The sequence below is a fragment of the Candida albicans genome, chromosome 5, assembly GCF_000182965.3.
Source record: "Candida albicans SC5314 chromosome 5, complete sequence".
NCBI lineage: Eukaryota > Fungi > Ascomycota > Pichiomycetes > Serinales > Debaryomycetaceae > Candida > Candida albicans.
The window spans coordinates 835,351-859,418 of NC_032093.1; the positions used below are offsets into that span (position 1 = coordinate 835,351).

The following is a 24,068-nucleotide window of genomic DNA, read 5'->3' on the forward strand; positions in this document are numbered from 1 at the left end:
AGTGGAGAACTTTAAAGTGAGGGATTAAGAACCCTTACATCAATTCAATTAAAGAATGAACCTACGAAACAATTCTAAAAGCTTCTTCCAGATTTACAGAAAAAAAAGTTTAAAAAGTTATAATTGCTGTGATTCTGAAAACTTGATTCCAACCCATAGACTCCAATTCCTGGAGTTTCCTAAAAGGATTTATCAGAAGGTCCTGTTTATAAAATAATCAGGGATGAAAAGTACTATACTGTTTGTTCTCACTAGACAGCTATGAAAGCATGCCTATAAGTAAAACCATTAAATATATTGATAACTTTTCAATTATAGTGAGTTTATGAGTGTTGCAAAATTGAGTGTTATCCGAGTTCTTTGTTTGAGGAATTCTTGAAAATGAGTATTTTGAACCCGCGTAATTATTCAAAGCGGATTTTATGGGGTTAAAAAGCATTGATGTCCTAGAGAGCAACCAACTTCAATGTGTCCCGGTTTGTAACTGCCTTTGTGGCAATGTAAATTTCAAGATTAAAATGAGCCATTTTTAATTTGTTAATATCCGAAGTAAATAAAATTTGGATGTAAAGTAACAGCCAATTTTTCAGCCAGGACCAATGATGTACGAAATATGAGTTATGATGCGATTGTGCTTTTCAAAACACCATCTATACCAGAGCTAATCAAGAGTATACAACAAATTGTAGTTAAACCAAAGAATATCAATGATTAAAATATACTATTAAAGTGTCACAAAACAATATATACCTATCAATCGAGCTTTCTTTGTTGTTCAGACTCATCAATATCATCTGTTGAGTTCTCCTGAGACTAGTAACAGACCAATAAAACAAATAAAACGCTAGAGAAAGTCACTTAATAACTTGCCCAAATTCTTAATGTTCTGGAAACGGCATAGGTAGCGTACTAATGGGTGGTAACTTAATAGCTGTATTTTCACGGATATCCAGCAGGGTATCATCTTCTCTTTTCCTCTTTTTTGTTGACAGATGCAGCAAATTAGACTCATCAAACAGTTTTTCCTCCGTATCTGTCAATGAAGGTAAAAGGTCAACCATTTTAACTCTAATTGGTTCTTGAGCTGTTTTTTCCTCAGGTTTAGACTTTGGATTGTTGTGTTTGGAAAAGTCATAGAACCGACTCCTACTATACTTACCACCAATTCCATATTTGTTAAGCGTGGCATGAGAAAGTCCCATATTCATTCTTTTGCTGTAACCACTTGTCCCAGAGATATAAGTATCCAACAGAGGATCATAGTGAAAACCAGTGCAAGAATTGATTTCAACATAGTCGTTATTTTTTCTTGAATAGCCATCACGAGGTGTAATTTCATCGTCTCTTAAATTGAAATGATGTAGGATTTCATAACGAACATCGCGAGGTAATAAATTGATCTCCTTATTTGACTCCGAATTTTCAGTAGTTTCAATCACTGGATTTGGATCTAATAATGATGAGATTGGAATTTGTTGTAATATTAAATAGCGGGTTGGACCCATTGTGTGTATTGAAAACTTGTTGGCAAGAACTAGGTGTTGTGAATAAAAAAAAAAGGGATAATAAACCCAAACGTTTTGACCGCGTCTCAAATTCAAATCGCCAAGATATGTAAACATGCTATACACATTAAAAAGGCAGATGCAGAGTAATTAATGTGGTTCTACATATACTTAATAAAATTTACAGCATTCAAGGAATTTGAAAGTGATCTTACAAGAGTTTCAGTTGATAAAGATATTAAGGTATTATTAACATATTTCCAAAAGAAGACTAGCTTTGAATAAAATACAAAGTAAAACAAACCTTCAAAAATACAAACAATATAATTAACCTTGTTTCTTATCTTTCAGTCTTATAACAAACCATTAAACTTCTAGTGCTTGGATCTACAAGCTACTTGTTTGACTAAGATGCAAAATACCATTTTGTGTGTGGGACTTGTAAGTTCCAACTATAACTGTGTAAAACTACATCTTGAACAACACTTTCAACCAATTAACTAATTTAGTGTAATTATATTTTAACATCTTTAAGATTGTTGTTTGGATTAGTTCAACTTAATCCCATTCATACTCTTCTCATTATGGTACAAAAGAAGAAACGAAAAAGAAATTAAAGAAAACATAAACATGGAAAAAAAAAAATTTTTTCGTGTCTTTACTTTTCACTAAAATCAACAAAGAAAAGAAGTATACATCTATATATATATACTTACTATATATGTTCAACAATTTTAGGAGAAATATTTCCCATATTTATAGACAGTCATATTTATCAAATTATAGAACCATGTCATCATCTGCCAATAGACCAATCGTTATTTCCGGTCCATCAGGTACTGGTAAATCAACCTTATTGAAAAAATTATTTGCTGAATATCCAGATAAATTTGGATTTTCAGTTTCAAACACCACCAGAAAACCAAGACCAGGTGAAGTTAATGGGAAAGATTATAATTTTAGTACTGTTGAAGAATTCAAACAATTAATTGATGAAAACAAATTCATTGAATGGGCCCAATTTTCAGGTAATTATTATGGCACAACAATTAAAGCTGTCAAAGATGTTGCTGAACAAGGTAGAACTTGTTTATTGGATATTGATATGCAAGGGGTTAAATCAGTTAAGAAAACCGATTTGAATGCTAGATATCTTTTTATAAGTCCTCCTTCTATTGAAGAATTGAAAAGTCGATTGACTGGTAGAGGTACGGAAACTGAAGATAGTTTACAAAAAAGAATTGCTGCTGCTTCTGATGAAATGGAATATGCCCAAACTGGTGCTCATGATAAAATAATCGTTAATGACGATTTGGACAAAGCTTATGCTGAATTCAAGAAATTTATCGTTGATGAACAATAATTGTAATATAGTGTGAAAGTTGTATTAGAGATGATTAGTTGGAAAGAACTTTTAGAACAATTTAAGATACACAGTTGTAGAGTTGGCAACATATATTGCTCTTAATAGTAGATACTACTAAACAATATGTCCTTGAATTCAACTTATTGACCTTTTCCGAACTTGGATCATATAAAATAGCTCAAATTGCTGTATTGGAATCCCGCATATTCTTATCAAAGCAAATCGTACCATTGAAAAAAAAAAAGCTAAAGCTAAAAAAATATTCAATTCCGACTCCATCTTTTATTCCACATTAACCCCATCTCCATCCACACACATATATACAAAACAAATCATGTCCGTTAGACTTCCATCATCCATGTCATATGGAGAAGAAGAGTATGTAAAGAAATTTTACCCGAGCTCTAGCTTTAAAACTAACTGTAAGCTATTTGTTGCCGGGGTTTGGATTTAAATCATTGACATATACTAACACATCCTCTTTTTTTCAACTAGAGAGCCAGATGTTCTTCAAAAAATGTGGGATAAATCCAAACAACAACCATTTGTACCATTAGGGTCCTTATTAACTGCTGGAGCCGTATTATTAGCTGCCAGATCTATGAAACGAGGAGAAAAGTTGAAAACACAAAGATATTTCCGTTATCGTATAGGTTTCCAATTGGCTACATTAGTGGCATTAGTTGGAGGTGGGTTTTATTATGGTACGGAAACGTCACAACATAAACAAACTAGAGAAGATAAATTAAGAGAAAAGGCTAAACAAAGAGAAAAATTATGGATTGAAGAATTGGAAAGAAGAGATGCTATCATACAGGCAAGAAAACAAAGATTAGAAGAAAGTAAGAAAGAATTACGTGAATTGGCCAAACAAGGATTTATTGAAGAAAAAGAATCCAATGATAAAAAAGAAGATTAAAGTGATCTAGCTTTTTGTTATTGCTGTTATTAATGAGTTTCTTATGATTAACTATTCCAAAGGAAAATGATTACTTTATATGTTTTTATTTTCTAAAATCTATATTTCATGCTATATATGTACATAGTTTTGTAAATGACATATTCTATAAGTTTTGAATCCACTCTATTCTATTCTATTTTATTTAGATCTATTTGCGTTTTGTAATATCCACAATAACCGAGTTTTCCAAATCAACATAAAGATCAAAATCCAACTTTTCATTATTGTTGTTGTTGTGGTTATTCTCATTATCAAATTCAAATTCATCTCTTATTATAACCACGATATCATTATGTAATTTTTTTAAATAATTACTGATTTCATAACTTGATTCTTGTCCTAATCTATTCAATATAATGGCATCATATTTAGTAGTGAACTTATCTTCAGATATTTCATTTATAGTATCATAAATGACTGATTCATTTTCAATGTCTATTTTTTCATTGTCTTCACCATCATCGTCATCTTTACTGAGACATAATATTTTACCATTGTTGAATTCCTTTAGCACATCATTTAAAACTAATTTAGTTTCCACTACATCGAGTTCAGGTGTTGATGAACTTGAAGTAATTGGAGTAATCGGAAGATTAGATATCAAGTGAGGCAGTTGTGGGGGAGTTGGTCGTTGTTGTTCTTGTTGTTGGTCTTGTTGGTGTACAGCTTTTGTAGAGCCATTCGAACCAATCACACATGAGCCCATTAACGGCAATGAGGATGTGGATGCCAGTGGTGATGGAGATGGTAAAATTGTCATATTGGCGCTCTTCAATGGTGTAGCCTGTTGTAATGACTTTGATAATTCATAGTTTTCTTGTTCTTCTATTGACAGGAAGGGAAATGATGGAATTGTTCGTTTTTGTTTATGATCAATATGACTTTGAAACATTGATAATCTTTGGTTAGCATACATGATGGATAATGGTGTTTGCTGTAGTTGAATAGGTGCTTATATATATGACAATTTTAGAAACTTTCTATGCTTTAGGATGAGAAAATAAAGGTTTATATGGGGATTGAGTTAACTCATTGGAAATGGCATTAAAAATATGGATATTGTTTTGCAATGGAGGGCCCCAAACTCTTCAAATTATACAAACGCACGTGACTTGATAATTAAACGAAATTTGTTTTTTTTTCTTCTGTTGGATTTGGCAATTTATGCAACCTTACTTAAAACTATAAAGTAAGAAGTTAGTGGATTTGTATAAGATAAATATTATTGGTATTATTAAATCAAGTCAAATCAAATTTCTATATTAAAGAAGATAAAAAAAAAGGATAACAACAACAACAACAAGAAACAAATATATACCAATTATTAACTAATTATTGTTATTCAAAAGTTGTAGCAAAAAAGTATAAACTCCATTGTCTCTCATGATTTATTCATCAGCATTATGAAGATTATACAATTTGATATAATCATTGTCCAAATCTGTCATCATTTCAATAATACCATGATTACTAATGTGATCAGTAGAATTATTGTTGGTTGATGAAGATGAAGAAGTTGTTGTTGTTTTGGTTTCATTATAGAGTGCAGTCACCGAAGAATTAATTTTCACTGATCCTTCCCAAGCAACCAAATCACTTAATGTCAACAATAAAAATGATGAAAAATCAGAATACCATCTATGATTCCAAACAAGTAATTTAATAATACTTTCCAATATTTTTTCATTCAATTGATTCATCATTTTTGTATAACTATGAATAAATGTTGTGCTTTGATTAGAAGAATTTTTTGATAATAATTTAGATCGTTCCATTACATAATATTTTAATAATTCACGTTGTGATTTAGCAGAAAATCTCCCACTCAAGGCATTAGCAAATGCAATTGAACCTTCTTTGAAATGTTTTAATCTGAATGCAATACTTCCCAAAATTTCCCATTCCAATGTAGTCTTTTTATATTCCATTTGTTGGGCTTGGAAATGTAAGGATTCGGCTTGCCACATGGTATAAGCACGTAAATCTTCATATAATAACATAAAAAGATTATCTAACCATCTTTCACATAATCTTTTCTTTCTAAACTCGTCATCATATGAAACATTGGTAGAAGAAGTAGTATCTTCAGTGTCATTAGATGGACCTGGTGATTTGATAGCGACAGTAGAGGCAGCATCAGAATCTGATGGAGTTGTAGTACTAGCAGTAGTTGCTGAAGCAGTTGAAGGGTTATTAGTTGGTGTTTGTGCTTCAGTACCGTTGCCATTGCCATTGCCATTGGCATTTGAAGTTGAAGTTGAAGTTGTGGAATTCTTGCGAGTCTGGGAGCCATTAACCCCAGTTGCAGAACCTTGACGATCTTTACGATACTCTTCTTCCATCACAAAAACTTTAGCACGATATTTTAATAATGATTCCCATCCAGTTTTCACAACAATTTCAGTTAATAAATCATAAGCTTTAGCAAAAGTAGATTTCAAATTCCCTGCTGGTAAATTAACTAAAGAAGGATCCAAATTTCTTTGTTCATAACTGATTTCATTACTTTGTAAATTAGATACTTGATCCAAAGTTACATCTGTTGGCGAAGGTAAATGTAAATCATCATTGGATTTAATTGGTACTACTCTTTTCAAAAAATATTTTTCCTTGTGAGAATTCATTGGACATGAATTTAAAGTTAACAAAGCATTTTCAAAATCTCCTAATTTAGTATAAATTTGTACTAATATGGCCCAAGTTTTAAAATCTGATGGTGATGATTTCACTGCTTGTTTAGCCAATTCTAATGCCAATTCGGGTTTTTTCTTTTCTAAACAAAATTCAGCTTGTAAAACTAACAAATCAGAATCTCTTCTATTTTCTTGAATTCCATGATTCATGGTTTTAACAGCTTCAATTTCATCTTGTTTTAAAAGTTGTAATTTGGCAATTAAAGAAATCACATTTGGTTCAATTTCATGTAATTTTTGCAAGATTTCAATACCACGATCATAACTTTGAGTCAATTGAATAACTTTAATAAACCCATCAACTAAATAATTATTAATTAAAGTAGGTTGAGGGATTTCCACATTACAACCCAATTTAACCCCTTCAAAAAATAATAGTTCAAACGCCAGTAAGAAATTATTCAATAATTCTTTTGATGTAATACCATTATTAAATGGATTAATCTTTCTAACTTCAACTAATCCACCAATTTTATTCACGTCATCACCATCTTCACTTTCTAAAACAGCTCTAACAATCGACGTAAGAAAAGTTTCTGACCATAATTTATCCAATTGTTCATCATTAAAATTATCATTTATTAATTTCCCATCTTGACCAATAATTTGCATTTCAAATTTACCAGGAATATGAACAGTGACTCTTAAATCAATTTTGGAAAAGGCATTAAAAGTACAATAAGTCAATTGAGGTACTTTCCAATGCTTTTTTTCACCAAACCAATATTGCAGTTTACTAGTCATTAAATTAGCAATATTTTGTAAATGAGCAGCAATTGATGCTGTATTTGAAGTATCAACACCAGTGAAATATAAAAATGTACCAATTTCATTTTCACGTTTAGCATTGACGGAATATTTATGAATGTTACATAAATCTGGTGGACCCAATTCTATAAATTGAGGTAATCTTGCGGTTCTTTCAATTAAACAAGCACCTGGATATTCTTCTTTAACTTCAGGAATCGATGATAATGTTGGAGGTAGCATGACTGGGATGAATAGTACAAGAAAATTATTATAATTGTAAGGTTGATTTGATGTAAGACGTTGTTGTTGTTGTTGTCCTCTTTTTTTTTTTTTTCTTCTTTTCTGTCATGTTCTGTTTGATTTCGTCCCGCAAAGTTTTTCTTCTTCTTCTTTTCATTGTTCATTATGTCAGCATTAATTGTTTTTCTTTAGCATAGCCATTCACCATTCACCATTCACCATTCACCGTTTTTTATTTCGTAATTGATATTTAATCAACTATCCTTATACATATTTATATTATAAATTGTATAATTTATTGCTATCACTATTATTATTTATACATATAAACACATCATATTATTACTCTCTATTTAGTTTTCAATTTTTTATTCTTTTGTTGCAGCAGTTGATTATTATCTTCATCAGGTTCATCATAAATACTATCCCAATCTTTAGCAGTTAAACAATATTTTTCTGGTGGTAAATTCAATCCCCATCTTGGAATAACTGGTGGTAATGGTCGACTATTTCTTTCTTGAGCCAATTCCAATAATAATTCTTTGGGAGGTACTGGTTTGAATTGATAATTACTTCGAGCAGCAATGGCTAATCTTATATCATCAGTATTAACCGTGGCATTAGTATTAGAATTTAAATTTGTATTGGCATTAATGGGTTTTGAATGATCATTATATACAAGAGCATCTTTTAAAACTGATTTGGTATATCTATGAGCAAAATCCATTAGTTGTAATGGTACATGATCTTGATAATTATGAACAGCATGTGTAGCAAATATTAAATGGAGAAGTCTAACATCTCTTGGAATGATTTTTTCCTTCTTTTCTTGTGGTTGTTGAGATGTTTGATTATTGTTGTTATTGTCGGTTGTTGTAGTGGAGGATGATGGTTGTTGTTGTTGTTGTTGTTGTGGTGGTGGTTGTGGTGGTGGTAGTGCAGTAGTGGATGCTGAAGTAGAGGTAGCTGGTGTATTGGTATCTCTATTTGATTGATCGCCATTCGACGTTGATGGACGTATATCTTCCGGTGCCAGCACACTCATTATTTAATGTAGCAACAACTAATTGTATTTGTTGATGGAGTTGGTGTTAAGTTGTATATTTTTTTTTTTGGTGTGGGTTTTCAATTTTCAACAACCTTCTCACACTTCTTTCTTGGTTATCTTCTCTTCTCTTTATCTTATTGGGGTTTATTGTATACCACATACTTTCACCAGGCAAAAAAACAATTAATGGATGGGAACAATGTCAGAAGATTCAGAATTAATAGAACAAGTAATTGAACAACCTGATAGTTTGATAATCTCTCCACCTTCAGACTCATCATCATCATCATATAATCATATCCAACCATTTGTATATCTTGAAAGTACGGCAACAACACAAACCAATCACAATGTTTTACTTATTTTAAATCAAAAAATCACTATTGATTTAATATCACTATGGAAAAAATGTGAAATCATAGTGTGTGCCGATGGTGGAGCAAATAGTTTATATGAATATTTCAACGACAACAACCACCACCACCACCACGAAAACTTACAAAGAAGTGATTATATACCAGATTATATAGTTGGTGATTTTGATTCAATTTCTCCTGATGTGAAAACATATTATGAATCTCATGGAAGTAAAATCATTCGTCAATCAAGTCAATATTATAATGATTTCACCAAATCAATACATTGTATTCAATTACATTATCAATTGAATCACACCAAAGAAAATTGGTTTGAATCTATTGATGAAGTCGATGGATTAGCTAAATTATGGAATGGTTTAAATAATTCTAGCGATGTTGTTGTTGATATTGATATTACAATATATGTTCTTAATGCTATTGGTGGTAGGTTTGATCAGACAGTACAATCAATTAATCAATTATATATAATGAATGAAGATTATCCTAAAGTGACGGTTTTTTTCATAACTACTAACGATATAATTTTTTTATTGAAAAAGGGGGTTAATTATATTAGTTATAAGAATAGACTCATGTTTCATAAAGATAATGGATCATCACCAACTCCAACATGTGGATTATTACCATTAAGTAATAAAACTCCAATTATATTGAATAGTTATGGATTGAAATATGATATGAGGAATTGGAAAACGGAAATGTTGGGACAAGTCAGTTCTAGTAATCGAATAAGCGGTGAAACTGGATTTATTGTTGAATGTTCTGATGATATTGTAATGAATATTGAGATTGATGTTTAATAGATGACCAAAACAAATGTTATAGATTAATTTTTTTTCTTTCTTTTGATAGATTTATATGTATATGTATATGTATATGTAAATTTATGTATTACTGTTATGAAATGGAGTTTATAATGAGTTTAAAGCTGGTTTAGGTGGTTGTAATGATTGTGATAATGGATACTTTATATTGGCCCTTTTGCAATCAAATCCTGTATATAGAAATAGTAACTGGAAATTTTTCTAACCCAAACAAAAAAAAAAAAACTCTCAACAACCAAACAAAGAAAGAAAGAAAGAAAGGAAGGAAGAAAGAAGAAAGAAAAAAAAATTTCGTATTCAATCTTGAACAAGACATTCAATCAATCAATCACTGGCTTGTTTTAATCTATCATTATTGATCTTTCATAGAGAAAAAAAACCACCATGTTTAGATCAATACTTAGATTCCCATCCAAAATATCTACTGGGGTGTCAGTATTCAAACAATTTGCATCTACTACTACTACTACTACTACCATCAATACAGTATTTGCAAGACCTTCTATACTAGCATCTACGTCGACAACATTCAATTCATCATCACCATCTTTAGTATCTTTTTTCCCATACAATAGACCAACTTCAACTCCAGTTGAATTCCAACCATTATCTATAGAACCAAAAGAATATGATTTAGATACTGTTGATAAAGATGATGATAATAATACTATGCATGCATTATCAGTATTAAGAAAAAGAAGATTGAAAATGAAGAAACATAAATATAAGAAAAGAAGAAAGGCTCAAAGAGCATTAAGAAAAAGATTAGGTAAATAAGTCAACAACAAAACAATAGAAAGATGGGTGTTCAGATGTTGATGAAAGTAAGGTAGATTAACAAACTTATATTATATTTGTATAATGTGTATGTTACATATTCTATTCTTTTCTGTAAATATTTAAATGACAATAAAACGTACATATATATAAATATTCAATGAATTTGATTAGAAGTAGATATTGATTAGTCATATACTTATTGGGTCAGTTAAATGACTAATTGATGATGATGCATTGAGTATCTGTTTATGAAGCAGAGAAAAAAAAAATACCAAGAGAAAACGAGAGAGAATTTAAAACTCCAATCTACTCATCTTCTTCTCCTCATGTCTATTGAATTAATTTCCATTCTTCAATCATGTCTACAATTACTTTTGTCACTGGTAATGCTAATAAATTGAAAGAAGTCATTGCAATTTTAGCTTCTTCTGAAACTGACTCCTCCTCCTCCTCATCATCATTATCATCTAGTAATAAAGTTGGTAAATTTACCATCACTAATCAATCAGTTGATCTTGATGAAGTTCAAGGAACCATTGAACAAGTAACTATTCATAAAGCTCAAGCTGCTGCTAAAGTCATTGATGGACCAGTATTAGTTGAAGATACCTGTCTTGGATTCAATGCTTTTAATGATTTACCAGGACCTTATATCAAATGGTTTGTTCAATCAATTGGATTAACTGGATTAGTGAAAATGTTAATTGGTTTTGAAGATAAACTGGCTAAAGCTATTTGTACATTTGGATATTGTGAAGGTCCTGATAAAGAAGTTAAAATTTTCCAAGGTATTACAGAAGGTAAAATTGTTGATAGTAGAGGACCGACTAATTTTGGATGGGATTCGATTTTCCAACCTAATGGATTTGAACAAACTTATGCTGAAATGGATAAAAAAGTGAAAAATTCAATTAGTCATAGATATAAAGCATTAGATAAAGTTAGAGATTATTTGTTATCCCAATAAAATGAATAAATAAATAAATATATAAACGAATAAATAAATGTTACAAAGGTCAACTACAATGTGTGTTCATTATTTTGAGGTTGAAAAGACAAAGACGTCTGTCTATCTGTAAATTTTTCATCATTAAATTAAAATTATATTTGTTATTAAGTTTGAGGTGGGGTGTTCTCTATGTGAATATCTCTTTTATTTTACCCAAAAATCCTTGTTTCTTTTTAACCTTTTTCTCTGGTTGAGAAGTCACAGTATATAATTCAGGCACTATAGCACCACTACCATTACCACCATTACCATCTTTTTGACTATCAGTAGATCTACTTTTAGAAATGACATTACCAAACCCACCTCTACCGACACTAAATGATTTATTTGAGGTTATAGCATAAAGATCATCTTTTGGTGATGCTGGTTCTCCATCAACATCCTGTAGTTTTCTTGTTAATTCTGGATCATCATTATTCACCATATTACCATATCCACCTCGGCCAGTGGAAACTTTAGCTGTGTGTAAATGAGGAGTATTAGAACCTTGAGGAATTAAAGTTGGTGAAGGTAATTGATCTGATGTTTTTATATTACCAGCACCACCTCTACCAGTGGAATAATATACTCGTTTATTCTGTGACGTTACTTTTTGAAGTGGTGTACTACCATCATCATTTGATTGTTGTGGGGAAAATGTTGTTGATTTTTGTGGAGTTAGAACATTATTTTCTGATGTTTTGTTTTTATTGGAATGTATGTTACCAGCACCTCCTCTACCTGTAGAATATGCCATGATAAGGGGATATATAGATATATCAAGATATATATGTTATGGGAAAAAAGTGGTGATTAAAAAAAAAAGTGATAGTTGAATTGGAGAGAAAGAAGAAGAAACTGAGAGGAAAACAAATGAATGAATGAATGAATAATAAAAAAAAAACTGTGGTGAATGGAATGAATGGAATGAATTGAGAGTAAGCGGCAATTTATTAAAGGGAAAGAAAATTATCAAACAATTAACAAACACCACACGACCTTCATCATCATCATACTCTCTTATCTATTAGCATTACAACTACTACTAATCATTTTAGTTTTTCTGGGCAATTCAACTAATAATTGATTATAGAATAGATGATTCATTAATAGTTAGTTGTTAGATAATGACTCAAGTTTACTGTGTGGTTATTGTTAATACTATTTTAATGTATATACATACTGGGTGGTGGTTACAGCAGCTCATTAAGATAAAAATAAACTATGGCTTGAGCTGGATGTTTATCACCGAGGAATTTACAAATTTTTTTTTTTTTTTTGCTCTCAAATTGATAAGGCAAAGAGAATTTTTTCTTCATTTCATATCTTTGTCAATTGATGAATTTGCTTGTTGTTTATCTCTCTTTTAATCAGTAACCAATTAGAATTAAATGTTTATCTCTAATCGTTTCAAATTAAGTTACTTACTTGTTAATTGACCAGATATATAATTGTATATTCATTGTTTTTTCAAAGATAAGAAGAAGAAGATATGCAAGCAACATCATCATTACCGTCATCGTTAACAAACAATACCAGCGATGGGAATTTCAGGTACAAGAAGTTAAACAATATTATTATTACATCCTACACTTTATTTTTTACATACATGAAATCATAAGAATATGACTGCAAAAAAAATAAACCCTAATAATTATCAATATTCATTTAATGGTTATACTATTGAATAAAAATTCATTGTCAAGTCCATAAAAATTTTCTAAACTAGTATTACTATCATTATTATCATGATAAAAATCTTCTTCTTTTTCTTTCTCAGTTTCAATTTCAATTTCAATTTCAGCTCCCTCCGCCACGGTAGTAATATCCTTTTGTTGTTGTTGTTCATTAGAACTCTCTAGACTATGTAAATTAGAATTACTTTGTTCATCATCACCATCATTTGAACTTTCTTCTAATTTTCCAATTAATCGATTATCACCATGTGATGATGATGATGATGATAATGTCTCTTTTGATTTAATAATTTGATTTTGTTGTGACTTGGTAACCCCTTCCTCTTTTTCTTGTTTTTCTTCTTCTTGGTCCTCTTCCTCTTCTTGGGGATATTCACTAATTATATAAAGTAATGCTCCAGTCAATTGTTCATCCTTTTCATATCCTTCATTTATTATACTGCCATTTATAGATATATTATCATGATTTATTCCTGTCATCGTCATATTTCGATTTAATCTTAGATTTGATGTACGATTTAATGTAGTGTTGGGTGGTTTGAGTTCAGATAGTAGCTTGTTGGTGTTATTTTTATGATTTTGATTATCGATTGTATTGGTATTATTTATCATTTTCTTTTTCGGCTTGGTTATGGTGGTGTTGGCGATGGCGGTGGTGGTGGCGGTCATGGTACTACCACTATTACTAATAGTTGTGGTTGTTGTTGTTGTACATGAATTTGGTTTTATTTCAAGATTGTTTACTTCTTGAATTTCATTGTTATTATCTTTGGCATTTTCAGAATTCAATTCTTTTTTTATGTTTAATTTTTCATTCACTCCTTTATTATGAAGAACATTATTATATAAATGTCGAACTTTCTTTTTCATCAATTGTATCACATTAGTTAATGATCCATGTTTTGATACCACTGATGTAGTAGTATTAGTAGTAGTTGTTGTTGTAGTAGCCGTTGTAACTGATGATTCTTGAAATGGATCCAATGGATAATTTGGTTGATTATGTTTATGTTTATGTTTATGTTTATGGGTCAGGGTTAATTGTGGTTGATATATAGCATTAGTCATTAAATTATTATTTATAGCTATTGGATCATCAATTAATATAGTCGACAGAAATTTTGATGATAATGTAGGTATAGGAATCATTGGATGCAGTGAATCTAATAAAGATAATCTTGAAATTTTTGGTGTTCCTGTTGCTGTTGTTGTTGTAGTATTTGGTTTTAATAATTTTCGTTTATATTTCTTATGATGTTGATTAGTTGTTGGTGATTTTTGTGGTGATAATATTAATAAATCTAATGATGGTTGATCTTGCATGTACGAAGATGATGGTGGTGATAATGATGGTGAGGGAGATACATTGTCACATTGATTTCCATTGTGATGAATAATATTCTGATAATATTTATTGTCACCAAATCTTTCTTCTTCTTCTCCTTGGTAGTGATGATGAGTATTAAATTTACAATTGTAATCTTTTTCCCCTGATTCAATACTACAATCAATAGATCCTTGTTCAATCAGTACATGATCACTAGTATAATCAATCAAACTATGATGTAATCGATCAATCAATTTTTTTCCCACTACCACTTTAGTACTTTGTGTAGGAGTAATTATACTACTACTACAACCAGTGGCTTCAACTATTGATGTGGTAGTAGTAGTAGTGGTGGTGGTAGTTATTGTACCATTATGAATGTTATTATTATTGTTAACATGTGATGGTTGATATGAAGCATCATCAGAAATAATATTCAATCGATATTTATCATCAACTATCAAATTAGATGAAACAATAGATAATGTATCAACTAATTCATTATTACTAATGTTGTAAATTGTGCTAGTGGCAACAGTAGTGTCATTTCTATTCTTGTTATTTTCAAGGGTTGAAAATATACTACAATCATTAGTGGTAATGGTGGTGGTGATATTATTATTAGTATTGGTATTGTTAGTGGTATTATTTGTGGTACTATTTATAGTATCACTCCCACTATTATCATCATTATCTTGAATTTTGGAATTAGATTCAAGGAGGGGGTTATTCTGATTGGGGTTTTTAGTTAAGAAAAATTGATTTGGTGTTCTTGTTTTCGATTTTAATAAAGTGCCTCGTTGAGAAAATTCAAATTCATTAAAATTTATAAATGAAAATAAATCATCTTGATAAGAAGTTTTATGTGGAGATTGTGCAGTTTGTGGTGGGGATTGTTGTTGACGAATATGTTTATTTCTAGGAATTTTGGGTATTAAAGATGTTTTATCCCTCTGTTGTGATGGTTTCAGTAGATATGGATGATGGTTAGTCATTGTTCTTGCAACTCGACCATTTTCTTTGTTATCTTTGGATTGTATTTGATCTTGATTATTGAATCTATAATTGGGTTTATTAGCTGTATTAGACATGTATGTATTTATAAAACTCTAAAGGGTATGTTTAAAAAAAAAAAGAATACAAATTTCAAAAAGAAACATTGAAAACACCGTTGGTGTAAAAACCAAAAGAGAACCAAAATATTCTTTTTTCTTTTTCACAATACTCTCCTCCTTCCCCTTTTCTTTTCTCTTACTCTTCTATAGTTTTTTTGTATTCATGTATTACTTTCCTATGTTTGATTCTTGCAATTTGGAAATTGTTAAAAAATTGAATACTTTTGTGATATCATATTCAAAAGTTGTTGACAGTTTTCATGTTATGCTGACAAGTCTATAATCTAGTCATTTACTTCTATTGAATTCTGTGGCGTGCTATTGTACTTTTTTGATATGTTTTGTTTTAAGTTGTGGGTTTGTCAATTATAGAAAGAATAACTATATTACTTGGGTGTCGGTTTTTTTGCCTCTACTTAGTTTGATTGAATTTGGTTGCGAAAAAAAAATGAAAATCCCCCCACCAAAACAACAAGCCGAGGCGCTTCGGAAAAACTATTAACATACAACTAAATCTTGTTTCTTCAACAGAATATCAAGAATTTCACAACCAAAATAAATGAAAATGCCCCAATACTTTGTCATCATTATGTCAGAAAACAATCTCGAAAAGATAAGATACTACGACGATACGATTCAATGAAATTTCATCTTCATCACAACAAAAACAATTTCTCAAACGTTCTTCTTCAAGATCACACCATCATAGGTCAACATAAAAAGAATTACAACAAAGCTTTTTATAAAAATAATGCGTTTTTTTGTTTGGTTGCTATTACCAATTATCGTTCTATAAAACCTTATTTTTTCTATCTTGAAAAAGAGTTGTTGGTTATTATTATTACCTTCTTAAAATAGAATACGCCACCAATCAATTAAATTATCTCTCTTTAGTGATCATAATGATTTTGATTGAAAGCTATAGGGTAACGCTGACAACATCAACAATAATACTAACAATTGATTATTGTCAGGATTTACATATTCTCATGCTAATCAATGAGAAGTTTTTTCTTTTTTACAATTCTTTGATGACCTTTTTATTGCCGATTGTTGTCATCACATCATCAAGATTATAATCAAAACTTCCCTTGCTGTTGCTGTTACTGGTGTTATTGCTGCTTTTTAAAAAACCCCATGATGGCAAAAAAAAAAAAAATTCACTCAAATCAAATGTCGCAAAGAGCAAACTTGATATTAATCCGGAGCAAAGCAATCAAAGTCGATCTTTTTTTTTTACTAAATTGCTATAATTTCAGTTACCGAGAAGTTTCATTCATATATAATCACAACGCATATGCAATATTAAAGACTTATTTAACTGGAGAAAAATTAATCCCTCATTTATTTGAATCATGGGGACAAGGGTACTACTATTATTATGTAGATGGATGTAGTACTATTTACGACATCTGAAATGTCGTCTATTGCTTTTTAATCTATAATCTATTTTGTAAGTGTGTTCATATTTCCATTAAAGTCAAGATGTGTTAAAAAAAACTCCAAATCCAGGCTGTGCTTGTTGTTGTGTTTTACAGAGAAAATCTTTTTTTTTTTAAAGTTTTTTTTTTTTTTCAAGAAAATTTCTATTTTTGTGTAAATATGTCCGCCTTATGCACAATACCTTAAATGATATTTATATTCAATTTTGCACCCCATGTTTTTCTTTTGCGTTTTGCTGGTTAGTTGGTTAGTTAGTTAGTAATTATAAGGATTTTCTTTTTTTTTTCTTCAATTTCAATTGAGCGTGATTTACACGACCCTCTTGTCTATTCATACATGAACAATAAATAAGTAAATAAATTAAATATTAATAATAATTTCCATTAGTGGTGAGAGAAGAATAAAGGGGGGGGGGCAAAATAAATAAAGTATAACTAGGGATCGATCCCATAATGAAAACTAATAATATACAAAAATAAGTTATCCCACCAGTAAGAGTAGAGAAATAAATAATCCACTACAATATCATATAATTCTGTTTTTTTTTTTTAGGTTGCAAAAATATGTTCCGTTTTGACGATCAAAATTTTTAAAAATTCATATTGTAGCAACAACTATTCTTTTTTTCTTTTTCTTCTTCTTAACTTTATCGTTATAACATTAAAGCCTATCTAATAAGTAACAACAACAACAACAACAGTAATGGAAGGGTTTGTGCCTTGTTTGCTTGTGGTTGCTTGTTCATCGTCTAAGGAATTAAGAAAATTCGCATCAAATGTCCTCTTATTGGAGTACGGCATTCGACGGGACGGAATGTATTTAATATAGTCTAGAGCGCATGTATGTATGTATGGATATTAGAATTGATAACACAAACACTTGAACACCAAAACACAAGTTTTGTATTCGTCTATTTCCTTTTTATGACTCGTAAGTAACATAATAAGAGTGGCTTTTACAGAGCATTACGGTAAAAGCCAATTATCAGTGGAGACATTGAGATTGTATGGTGGTGGCGGTCTGGCGGACAATTAATACACCAGGGGTTCTACAAGGTAGAGCGGCGGTGTTATGTTGTGGGGGGTCCTGTCAATTTTGTTGGTTGCTACTAGCAACGCCGAAATATATATTTTTTTTCTTTGGTACTAACAGATCGATTAAATTCGTTTAGTCGGAATTAGTACCAATAATTAATCCGAAGAAGATAATCATTGATAAGCAAGGAGTATTCAAAGCAATGATTTGTTATTTTCTTTCTTTCTTACAGTAATAGGGTGCATTGCTTGAATGGGATTGAAAAAGAGTTGGGAATAGCTTAAGAAATTCTATAGACTAGTTTTAATGAAGGTCCACCTATTAAGAATGCTGCTTAATTTTGTAGACAACTAATTTTTTTGACCCTCATAATGACTAGTCCTTCATTAGAATGAACTAGATACCGGCCCAGTTAGAGTTTTCAACTGATGAGAGAGATTATAAGTTTGCAGCAAAATAGTTGGAAGCAACATAGTTGCGTAGTTTTTGCTCTTCTCTCTGCAAGTAATTTCAATTTTCGCAACGAATCGGGCATTAATCAATTTCAAACGCAATACATATGACGAATCAGCTGATCAAAAACAGAGAGATGATCATGTTGGATAATCTGAAAAAAACGATATTAACAATAGAGTAATTCTATTCCGAAATGTTTGATAAAAAACCAGTGACGTTACAAGCTAATAGTAGTAGTAGTCATTTCATCTGGTTGCCTAGATTCAATTCTCTCTCTACTACTACAACCATGGATCATTTCTTTTTACCAAGTGATTCAAATAGTTATTTTTAGATTAAGACAAATGGGTATATTTCTATACAAAGAAAATAAGGGGGGCAAAGCGAGGACAGGGATCGAGTGGCGATAACAAAAAAAGATATGTGGTGGAGGCGTAGTAATAGCAGCGTTTGAATATAAGGCGGGCTTCGGCTTCAAATGGTGGCGCGGTAACGCGTGGTGTAGGCCCCGGAGGGAAATAAAAAAAAAGAAAGTAAGGAAGGAAGACACACACACATACCAGGGGGGGGCAGAAAGGCGGGAAAGAAAAAAAAAAAAAAAAAAAAATTAAGCCTATTGTTTGGTGTGAAAGATGCTACCACTTGTAATGCCGCGAGCCAATGTTAGACGAGAGAAATAATTACAACAACAACAACAAATATTATTATTATTTTAAAATAAGGCGGGCGGGCCGAGTAAAACATTTTTCATTTTTTCATTCTTCGTCTCTCGATTTTTCTTGTCTAATAATAAAAATATTTGTTATGTACTTGGCTTGTTAACACGTGAATCCAAACCATTAACACCAACACTAACACCACAATAAAAATGCCGTTACAAAAAAAAAAAAAATTGTTTGTGGTAAGATGATGATTTTAACTGATTATAGAAATGTAATAGCAAACATAAAATTTAATTAATTAACTGTGGTGGAAAGACCCAATGAATTCGGAAACTATTTAAGATCATACATGAAATTTATCCATTTTGTATGTATGGCAAAAAGAAAAAAAAGAGTGGAGAGTGGGGGGAGACATGGATAAATTTACAAGCGGAAAGGAAAAATACAAAAGCCAAATTATGGTGAGTGCGTGGGCTGGTTAATTTGGAGTGGAACGGAAACACTAACTTTTGTGTAGTACGCCTGTCGCGGTAAAAAAAAAGCTTCTGAGAATTCGTGTGGTGGGTGGGTGAGTGGGTGGGTCGTGCGTAGCGTAGATTGTTTTTTGTGTAGCAAAAGAAAAAGACAAATGTGCCCCTTTTTTTTTTTTCATCGGCAAGACAAGGAAGCCAAGCAAAGCACAATAAAATTCTAATTGCAACATCGACCCAGAAAAAATAAAGAAAAAAGAAACGAAAGGAAACGAATAAGAAGCTTAACTGGAAATAGAATTCTACAACAAACTGCAAACTGTTTTTAACAGCCAATGACGTTAATAGGGGGAATAGTAGCTATCTGATGAGGGTTGATATAGTCTAGATTTAAGGGTGGGTTCAATAATAACAACAAAACAAACAATAGTAAGAAATGATTTGATTGTTTTCAATATCCCAAAACAATCGGATCTGATGAGCAGTTTAGTGGGACGAATAAAATACCACCACAACAAGAACATGGATTTAGTGGACCATCCATCCATCCATCCCATTAGTCGACTAAAATCATCATAACCAGAGAAATAGCATACCATAAAAACAATGTAACAAAGGTTTGTTTGTTCCCTGTCAAAAAAAAAAMAAAAACTTATGATGTATTATTGTATTGTGTAAAAATATTATCGTCTTGTTATAATTCTGTCTCGCCCTAAAATGGTAGTATTATTAGCACGGGTCTGGTGGTGGTGGTGGAACACAAGAATACCAGTTTGACAAAATAACAAATTTACAGGGGGTGCAAAAACAAAAAATTTATTCACGGTAATAATAAAATTCTGTAACATCATTACAATATGTAATAAATATATGCACATTAGGTTAAACTTTTTTTTTCTTTTTGGGTGTTGGAAAAAAAAAGAAAAAAATTTTTTTTCCAATCTGCTGCTAAATTAGGAAACATATTTAACCAGATTAGGTTAAAGTATTTTTTTTCTCTCTCTTTCTTTCTATAGTCTAATCCTGTATATAAGCTGTGGTGTTAGAAGAAGAATAATAATAATAATAATAATCATTATTATTATTGTTGTTGCGTTTCTTTTTTTTTTGTGTGACTCACCCACCTTGTGTACAGGAATATGATAGGAAATTTGTTAGTCAAAAATTTCATTGATGCATTTGTCACCGGGTACACGCACACACATAATGTAAAGATAAACAAAGCAAAGTAAAAAAAAATTTTTATTTTCGCCCTTCAACATAGACAAAAAAAATTTTTACTCTTTTTTATTAAGGCGGCAAAAAAGAATAACTTTTTACCAAAATATATAAAAAGGGTTACAATTCACCCACATGTGGTTTTTTTAACTCTTTTTCCTTTTCTTTCTTTTTCCTTTTTTTTCTTCTTTTTCTACAAGGATAATTTTAATTCAATCTTTTTATTCCATCAATTACACATATATATAATCAACAATGCAATTCACCAAAGTTATCGCTTCATTAGCCTTAGTTGCTTCCATCAACGCTAAATTCCACAACACCACTGGTGCTGCTGCTGGTAACGGTACCGTTGCCGGTGGTTCCAACTCTACTGGTGGTGCTGGTTCCCATAACGGTACTGGTGCTTCTAACGGTTCTTCCAGTAAATCTTCTGGTTCCGGTGCTGCTGTCAACTCCGTCACTGGTTTGGCTGCTTTAGCTGCTGTTGGTGCTGCTTTATTGTACTAGATGTGCACAACAATACATTATAAGAAGAAACAATTTATATTGTTAGAGAATAATAAAAAAAGAACTGGGAAAAAAATGATAAAAGAAAAAGAGAGAACCCACTTCAATTTTATGATTCCAATGGGACTTAATTTAATTCCTTAATAATTTATTTCATAGGTTTGTTTTCACTTGGGATTTTAATTTGAATGTTGTGTTTTCTTTACTTTTTTTTCATAATTCCAAATTTTAATAATTTTAATTTTTTTTTAATTTTTGTTGTTTTTTTTGTATTATATGCAACATATATATAACTATTACAATATTGTTGTTGTTTACTAATTAATGGTATTTTGTTTTTATTAATTTATTCATATTATTCCTATGGGAAGAAATGATATTTAATAATAATAAAGTAGTTTGAAATTTTTTTTTTATTTACTTATAAACGGGGTTTTTTTATATATTATACACATACATTTATTCCAAAAACTATTTAATATGATCGATCCCTTTTTAATAAAAGGTTTTTCCTATTCCTCATTTTACATTTCCAACAATAAAGGGGTTTTTTTTTTGTCGCTTTTCAGTTATTGTCTGAGACTAATGCTACTAGTTTCTTACTGTTACAGTCTATTCTTCAATCCAAATCTCCCCTTTGGTGTTGTTTATATGTTGGTTATTGGAATTTTCCTTTCAAAAGATCATTTTTATTAATTACATACATTGTGTTTTTTTTATTATTAATTATATTTTTGTTTCAAATCCAATCCTCCATAAACTATATATATTTTTTTTTTACAAATTATATAGAGTATAATTTTAATTTTAATTTTTTCTTATTAAAGATAATGGATAGTTACTTTTTATATTGTAGAATCAAATTCTTCTTTTGGGTTGAAAATATCTTGAAGTTTTTTACCTGTTTCATTAAATGAAGAAAAAGAAGAAGAAGAATAAGTTGCTGTAGAATTGTGTTGGTTAAACATCTTGTGTGTGTTCGGCTTTTGTTGTTGTTGTTGTTGTTGAATATTACGAATGATTTCAAAACATTGGAATTTCATAATTGTTAATTCATTATTTTTAATAGTGATTAATTCAATTAATTTATGATAATTAATTAATAATTTATAGAATTTTTCAATAGAAATAAATTGATCATCACCAGTACTACTATTATTATCAGTATCTTCGATATTAATATCGGTTGATGTTATTGATATTCTATCAAATTTCAATATCAAATTCCATAATCTATTTAATTGTTCATTAGTCAGTGTTAACAAGGTTGGTGAATTTTTGAAACTTGAAAAATTTGAACTATTAAAATTATCATTCATTGAATGATAGGATAGGGTGAGATAGGATAGGATAGGATAGGGATATTAACAATTACTTTTTAATATTAATAGAGAAAATATTACTAAACTTTGTATATTAATTGGGCTCGTTCATTTTTTTTTTTGACAATAATGGTGTTGCTTTTTGCTATGATTAATTAACAAACTACTCATTTTTCATAACAAATAAACCTTGATATATATTCACAATTCTACAGCTACTACCATAACCTTAACTGATTCATTACAGTTGAGATCAAATATTACTAAAAACTATTTCTATCGTTTTTTTCTAAACTTTCCCCTTAAACCCTATTTTTATATCCACCATTAACCCCCCCCCCTCTCCCTTTCTTCACTTTTAAAAAACATCAGGTAATCTTTCAATAACATAAGAATGACCACCAACACTCATTATAGGAATCCCGGGAATTTTTCTTATTCTTCTTTTCAAATCAGCATCATTAGTAGCAACAATATAACATTTATGTTGTATAACTCGATTAACTAAACAATCATCAGCATAAGTTCCAACATGACTACATTTCAATCGTTGAATTCTTGGATCTTTAGCTAATTTTAAAGCAATTCGATATTTTGATCCCAATTTTTCTAATTCGGCAATAACACAATCAGTTATTATGGGAATACATTTTGCCATTAAACAATCCATTAATCCTCGAATTATATCGATTTTTTTTTGAATAGAAAAATTTATAAAATTTGTATCGATTAATACTTGATATGGTGGTTTTATAGATTCATTATATTTGAAAAATAATGCTGATGATACTTGTGGGACCGATCGAGTTAATTCTGGATCATCAACAACACCACCACTACCACCACCCTTCTTTTTGTTAGTGTTGTTGTTGTTGGCATTGTTTTGAGTTAGACGTTGGTCTTTTTTTGTGTTTAATGTTCTTTTCACAGCAGCAAACTTTCTTGTCTTTTTAGCTTTACCCATTTTTATGTGTTATGTGTTATGTGTATTGTAGTTGTTATTAAAGCAATGAGATGAGATGTGGTTTTACACCGAAAAAGAAAGAAATTAGTTTTGATAATTTTAGTTTGTCTCTCTCTCTCTCTCTCTTTCTCATTTCTTTTTTTTCCGTCAATCTTACACGTACTTTTTTGCGCCGCAACGGTGTCGGCTAAGGTCTTGCCCTGGCCACGCCTTGGCCACGCACTACCAAATGAAAACTGTTCCCTGTCTGCCCCTAGCTCTCGTCCCAACTCTACTCTACACTACGTCATCTTTTATATTGAAAGTCATAATAA

At 30.6% G+C, this 24,068-nt stretch overlaps 15 protein-coding genes across 15 annotated transcripts; 6 read left to right on the forward strand and 9 right to left on the reverse strand. All coding sequences in view use genetic code 12, as the record gives it.

Moving 5' to 3' along the window:
• Positions 1-878: 878 nt before the first annotated feature.
• On the reverse strand, positions 879-1,505 carry CAALFM_C503780CA (uncharacterized protein; the record flags this gene model as incomplete). Its single annotated transcript, XM_706076.2, has 1 exon — positions 879-1,505. One exon carries the CDS (start codon positions 1,503-1,505, stop codon positions 879-881), a length of 627 nt encoding a protein of 208 aa, XP_711168.1.
• Positions 1,506-2,295: 790 nt separating this feature from the next.
• Positions 2,296-2,868, forward strand: GUK1 (guanylate kinase; the record flags this gene model as incomplete). Its single annotated transcript, XM_706075.2, has 1 exon — positions 2,296-2,868. One exon carries the CDS (start codon positions 2,296-2,298, stop codon positions 2,866-2,868), a length of 573 nt encoding a protein of 190 aa, XP_711167.2.
• A 337-nt stretch (positions 2,869-3,205) lies between these two features.
• On the forward strand, positions 3,206-3,790 carry CAALFM_C503800WA (uncharacterized protein; the record flags this gene model as incomplete). Its single annotated transcript, XM_019475426.1, has 2 exons — positions 3,206-3,249; positions 3,367-3,790. 2 exons carry the CDS (start codon positions 3,206-3,208, stop codon positions 3,788-3,790), a joined length of 468 nt encoding a protein of 155 aa, XP_019330971.1.
• A 190-nt stretch (positions 3,791-3,980) lies between these two features.
• Positions 3,981-4,748, reverse strand: CAALFM_C503810CA (uncharacterized protein; the record flags this gene model as incomplete). Its single annotated transcript, XM_706073.2, has 1 exon — positions 3,981-4,748. The coding sequence occupies one exon, from the start codon at positions 4,746-4,748 to the stop codon at positions 3,981-3,983; it is 768 nt and encodes a 255-aa protein (XP_711165.2).
• Positions 4,749-5,220: 472 nt separating this feature from the next.
• On the reverse strand, positions 5,221-7,515 carry BUD7 (exomer complex subunit; the record flags this gene model as incomplete). Its single annotated transcript, XM_706072.2, has 1 exon — positions 5,221-7,515. The coding sequence occupies one exon, from the start codon at positions 7,513-7,515 to the stop codon at positions 5,221-5,223; it is 2,295 nt and encodes a 764-aa protein (XP_711164.1).
• Positions 7,516-7,864: 349 nt separating this feature from the next.
• CAALFM_C503830CA (chromatin modification protein) lies at positions 7,865-8,560 on the reverse strand (the record flags this gene model as incomplete). The annotated part of the gene is made up of 1 exon (XM_706071.2): positions 7,865-8,560. One exon carries the CDS (start codon positions 8,558-8,560, stop codon positions 7,865-7,867), a length of 696 nt encoding a protein of 231 aa, XP_711163.2.
• Positions 8,561-8,762: 202 nt separating this feature from the next.
• On the forward strand, positions 8,763-9,743 carry CAALFM_C503840WA (thiamine diphosphokinase; the record flags this gene model as incomplete). Its single annotated transcript, XM_706070.2, has 1 exon — positions 8,763-9,743. One exon carries the CDS (start codon positions 8,763-8,765, stop codon positions 9,741-9,743), a length of 981 nt encoding a protein of 326 aa, XP_711162.2.
• Positions 9,744-10,151: 408 nt separating this feature from the next.
• CAALFM_C503850WA (mitochondrial 37S ribosomal protein mS38) lies at positions 10,152-10,544 on the forward strand (the record flags this gene model as incomplete). The annotated part of the gene is made up of 1 exon (XM_706069.1): positions 10,152-10,544. One exon carries the CDS (start codon positions 10,152-10,154, stop codon positions 10,542-10,544), a length of 393 nt encoding a protein of 130 aa, XP_711161.1.
• A 361-nt stretch (positions 10,545-10,905) lies between these two features.
• Positions 10,906-11,514, forward strand: HAM1 (nucleoside triphosphate pyrophosphohydrolase; the record flags this gene model as incomplete). Its single annotated transcript, XM_706068.1, has 1 exon — positions 10,906-11,514. The coding sequence occupies one exon, from the start codon at positions 10,906-10,908 to the stop codon at positions 11,512-11,514; it is 609 nt and encodes a 202-aa protein (XP_711160.1).
• Positions 11,515-11,683: 169 nt separating this feature from the next.
• CAALFM_C503870CA (uncharacterized protein) lies at positions 11,684-12,292 on the reverse strand (the record flags this gene model as incomplete). Its single annotated transcript, XM_706067.2, has 1 exon — positions 11,684-12,292. The coding sequence occupies one exon, from the start codon at positions 12,290-12,292 to the stop codon at positions 11,684-11,686; it is 609 nt and encodes a 202-aa protein (XP_711159.1).
• Positions 12,293-13,199: 907 nt separating this feature from the next.
• Positions 13,200-15,554, reverse strand: CAALFM_C503880CA (uncharacterized protein; the record flags this gene model as incomplete). Its single annotated transcript, XM_706066.2, has 1 exon — positions 13,200-15,554. One exon carries the CDS (start codon positions 15,552-15,554, stop codon positions 13,200-13,202), a length of 2,355 nt encoding a protein of 784 aa, XP_711158.2.
• Positions 15,555-20,081: 4,527 nt separating this feature from the next.
• On the reverse strand, positions 20,082-20,339 carry CAALFM_C503890CA (uncharacterized protein; the record flags this gene model as incomplete). Its single annotated transcript, XM_019475427.1, has 1 exon — positions 20,082-20,339. One exon carries the CDS (start codon positions 20,337-20,339, stop codon positions 20,082-20,084), a length of 258 nt encoding a protein of 85 aa, XP_019330972.1.
• Positions 20,340-21,213: 874 nt separating this feature from the next.
• PGA56 (Pga56p) lies at positions 21,214-21,468 on the forward strand (the record flags this gene model as incomplete). The annotated part of the gene is made up of 1 exon (XM_019475428.1): positions 21,214-21,468. The coding sequence occupies one exon, from the start codon at positions 21,214-21,216 to the stop codon at positions 21,466-21,468; it is 255 nt and encodes an 84-aa protein (XP_019330973.1).
• Positions 21,469-22,313: 845 nt separating this feature from the next.
• Positions 22,314-22,787, reverse strand: CAALFM_C503910CA (uncharacterized protein; the record flags this gene model as incomplete). The annotated part of the gene is made up of 1 exon (XM_706065.1): positions 22,314-22,787. One exon carries the CDS (start codon positions 22,785-22,787, stop codon positions 22,314-22,316), a length of 474 nt encoding a protein of 157 aa, XP_711157.1.
• A 361-nt stretch (positions 22,788-23,148) lies between these two features.
• Positions 23,149-23,754, reverse strand: CAALFM_C503920CA (rRNA-processing protein; the record flags this gene model as incomplete). The annotated part of the gene is made up of 1 exon (XM_705867.1): positions 23,149-23,754. The coding sequence occupies one exon, from the start codon at positions 23,752-23,754 to the stop codon at positions 23,149-23,151; it is 606 nt and encodes a 201-aa protein (XP_710959.1).
• Between the last annotated feature and the right edge of the window lie 314 nt (positions 23,755-24,068).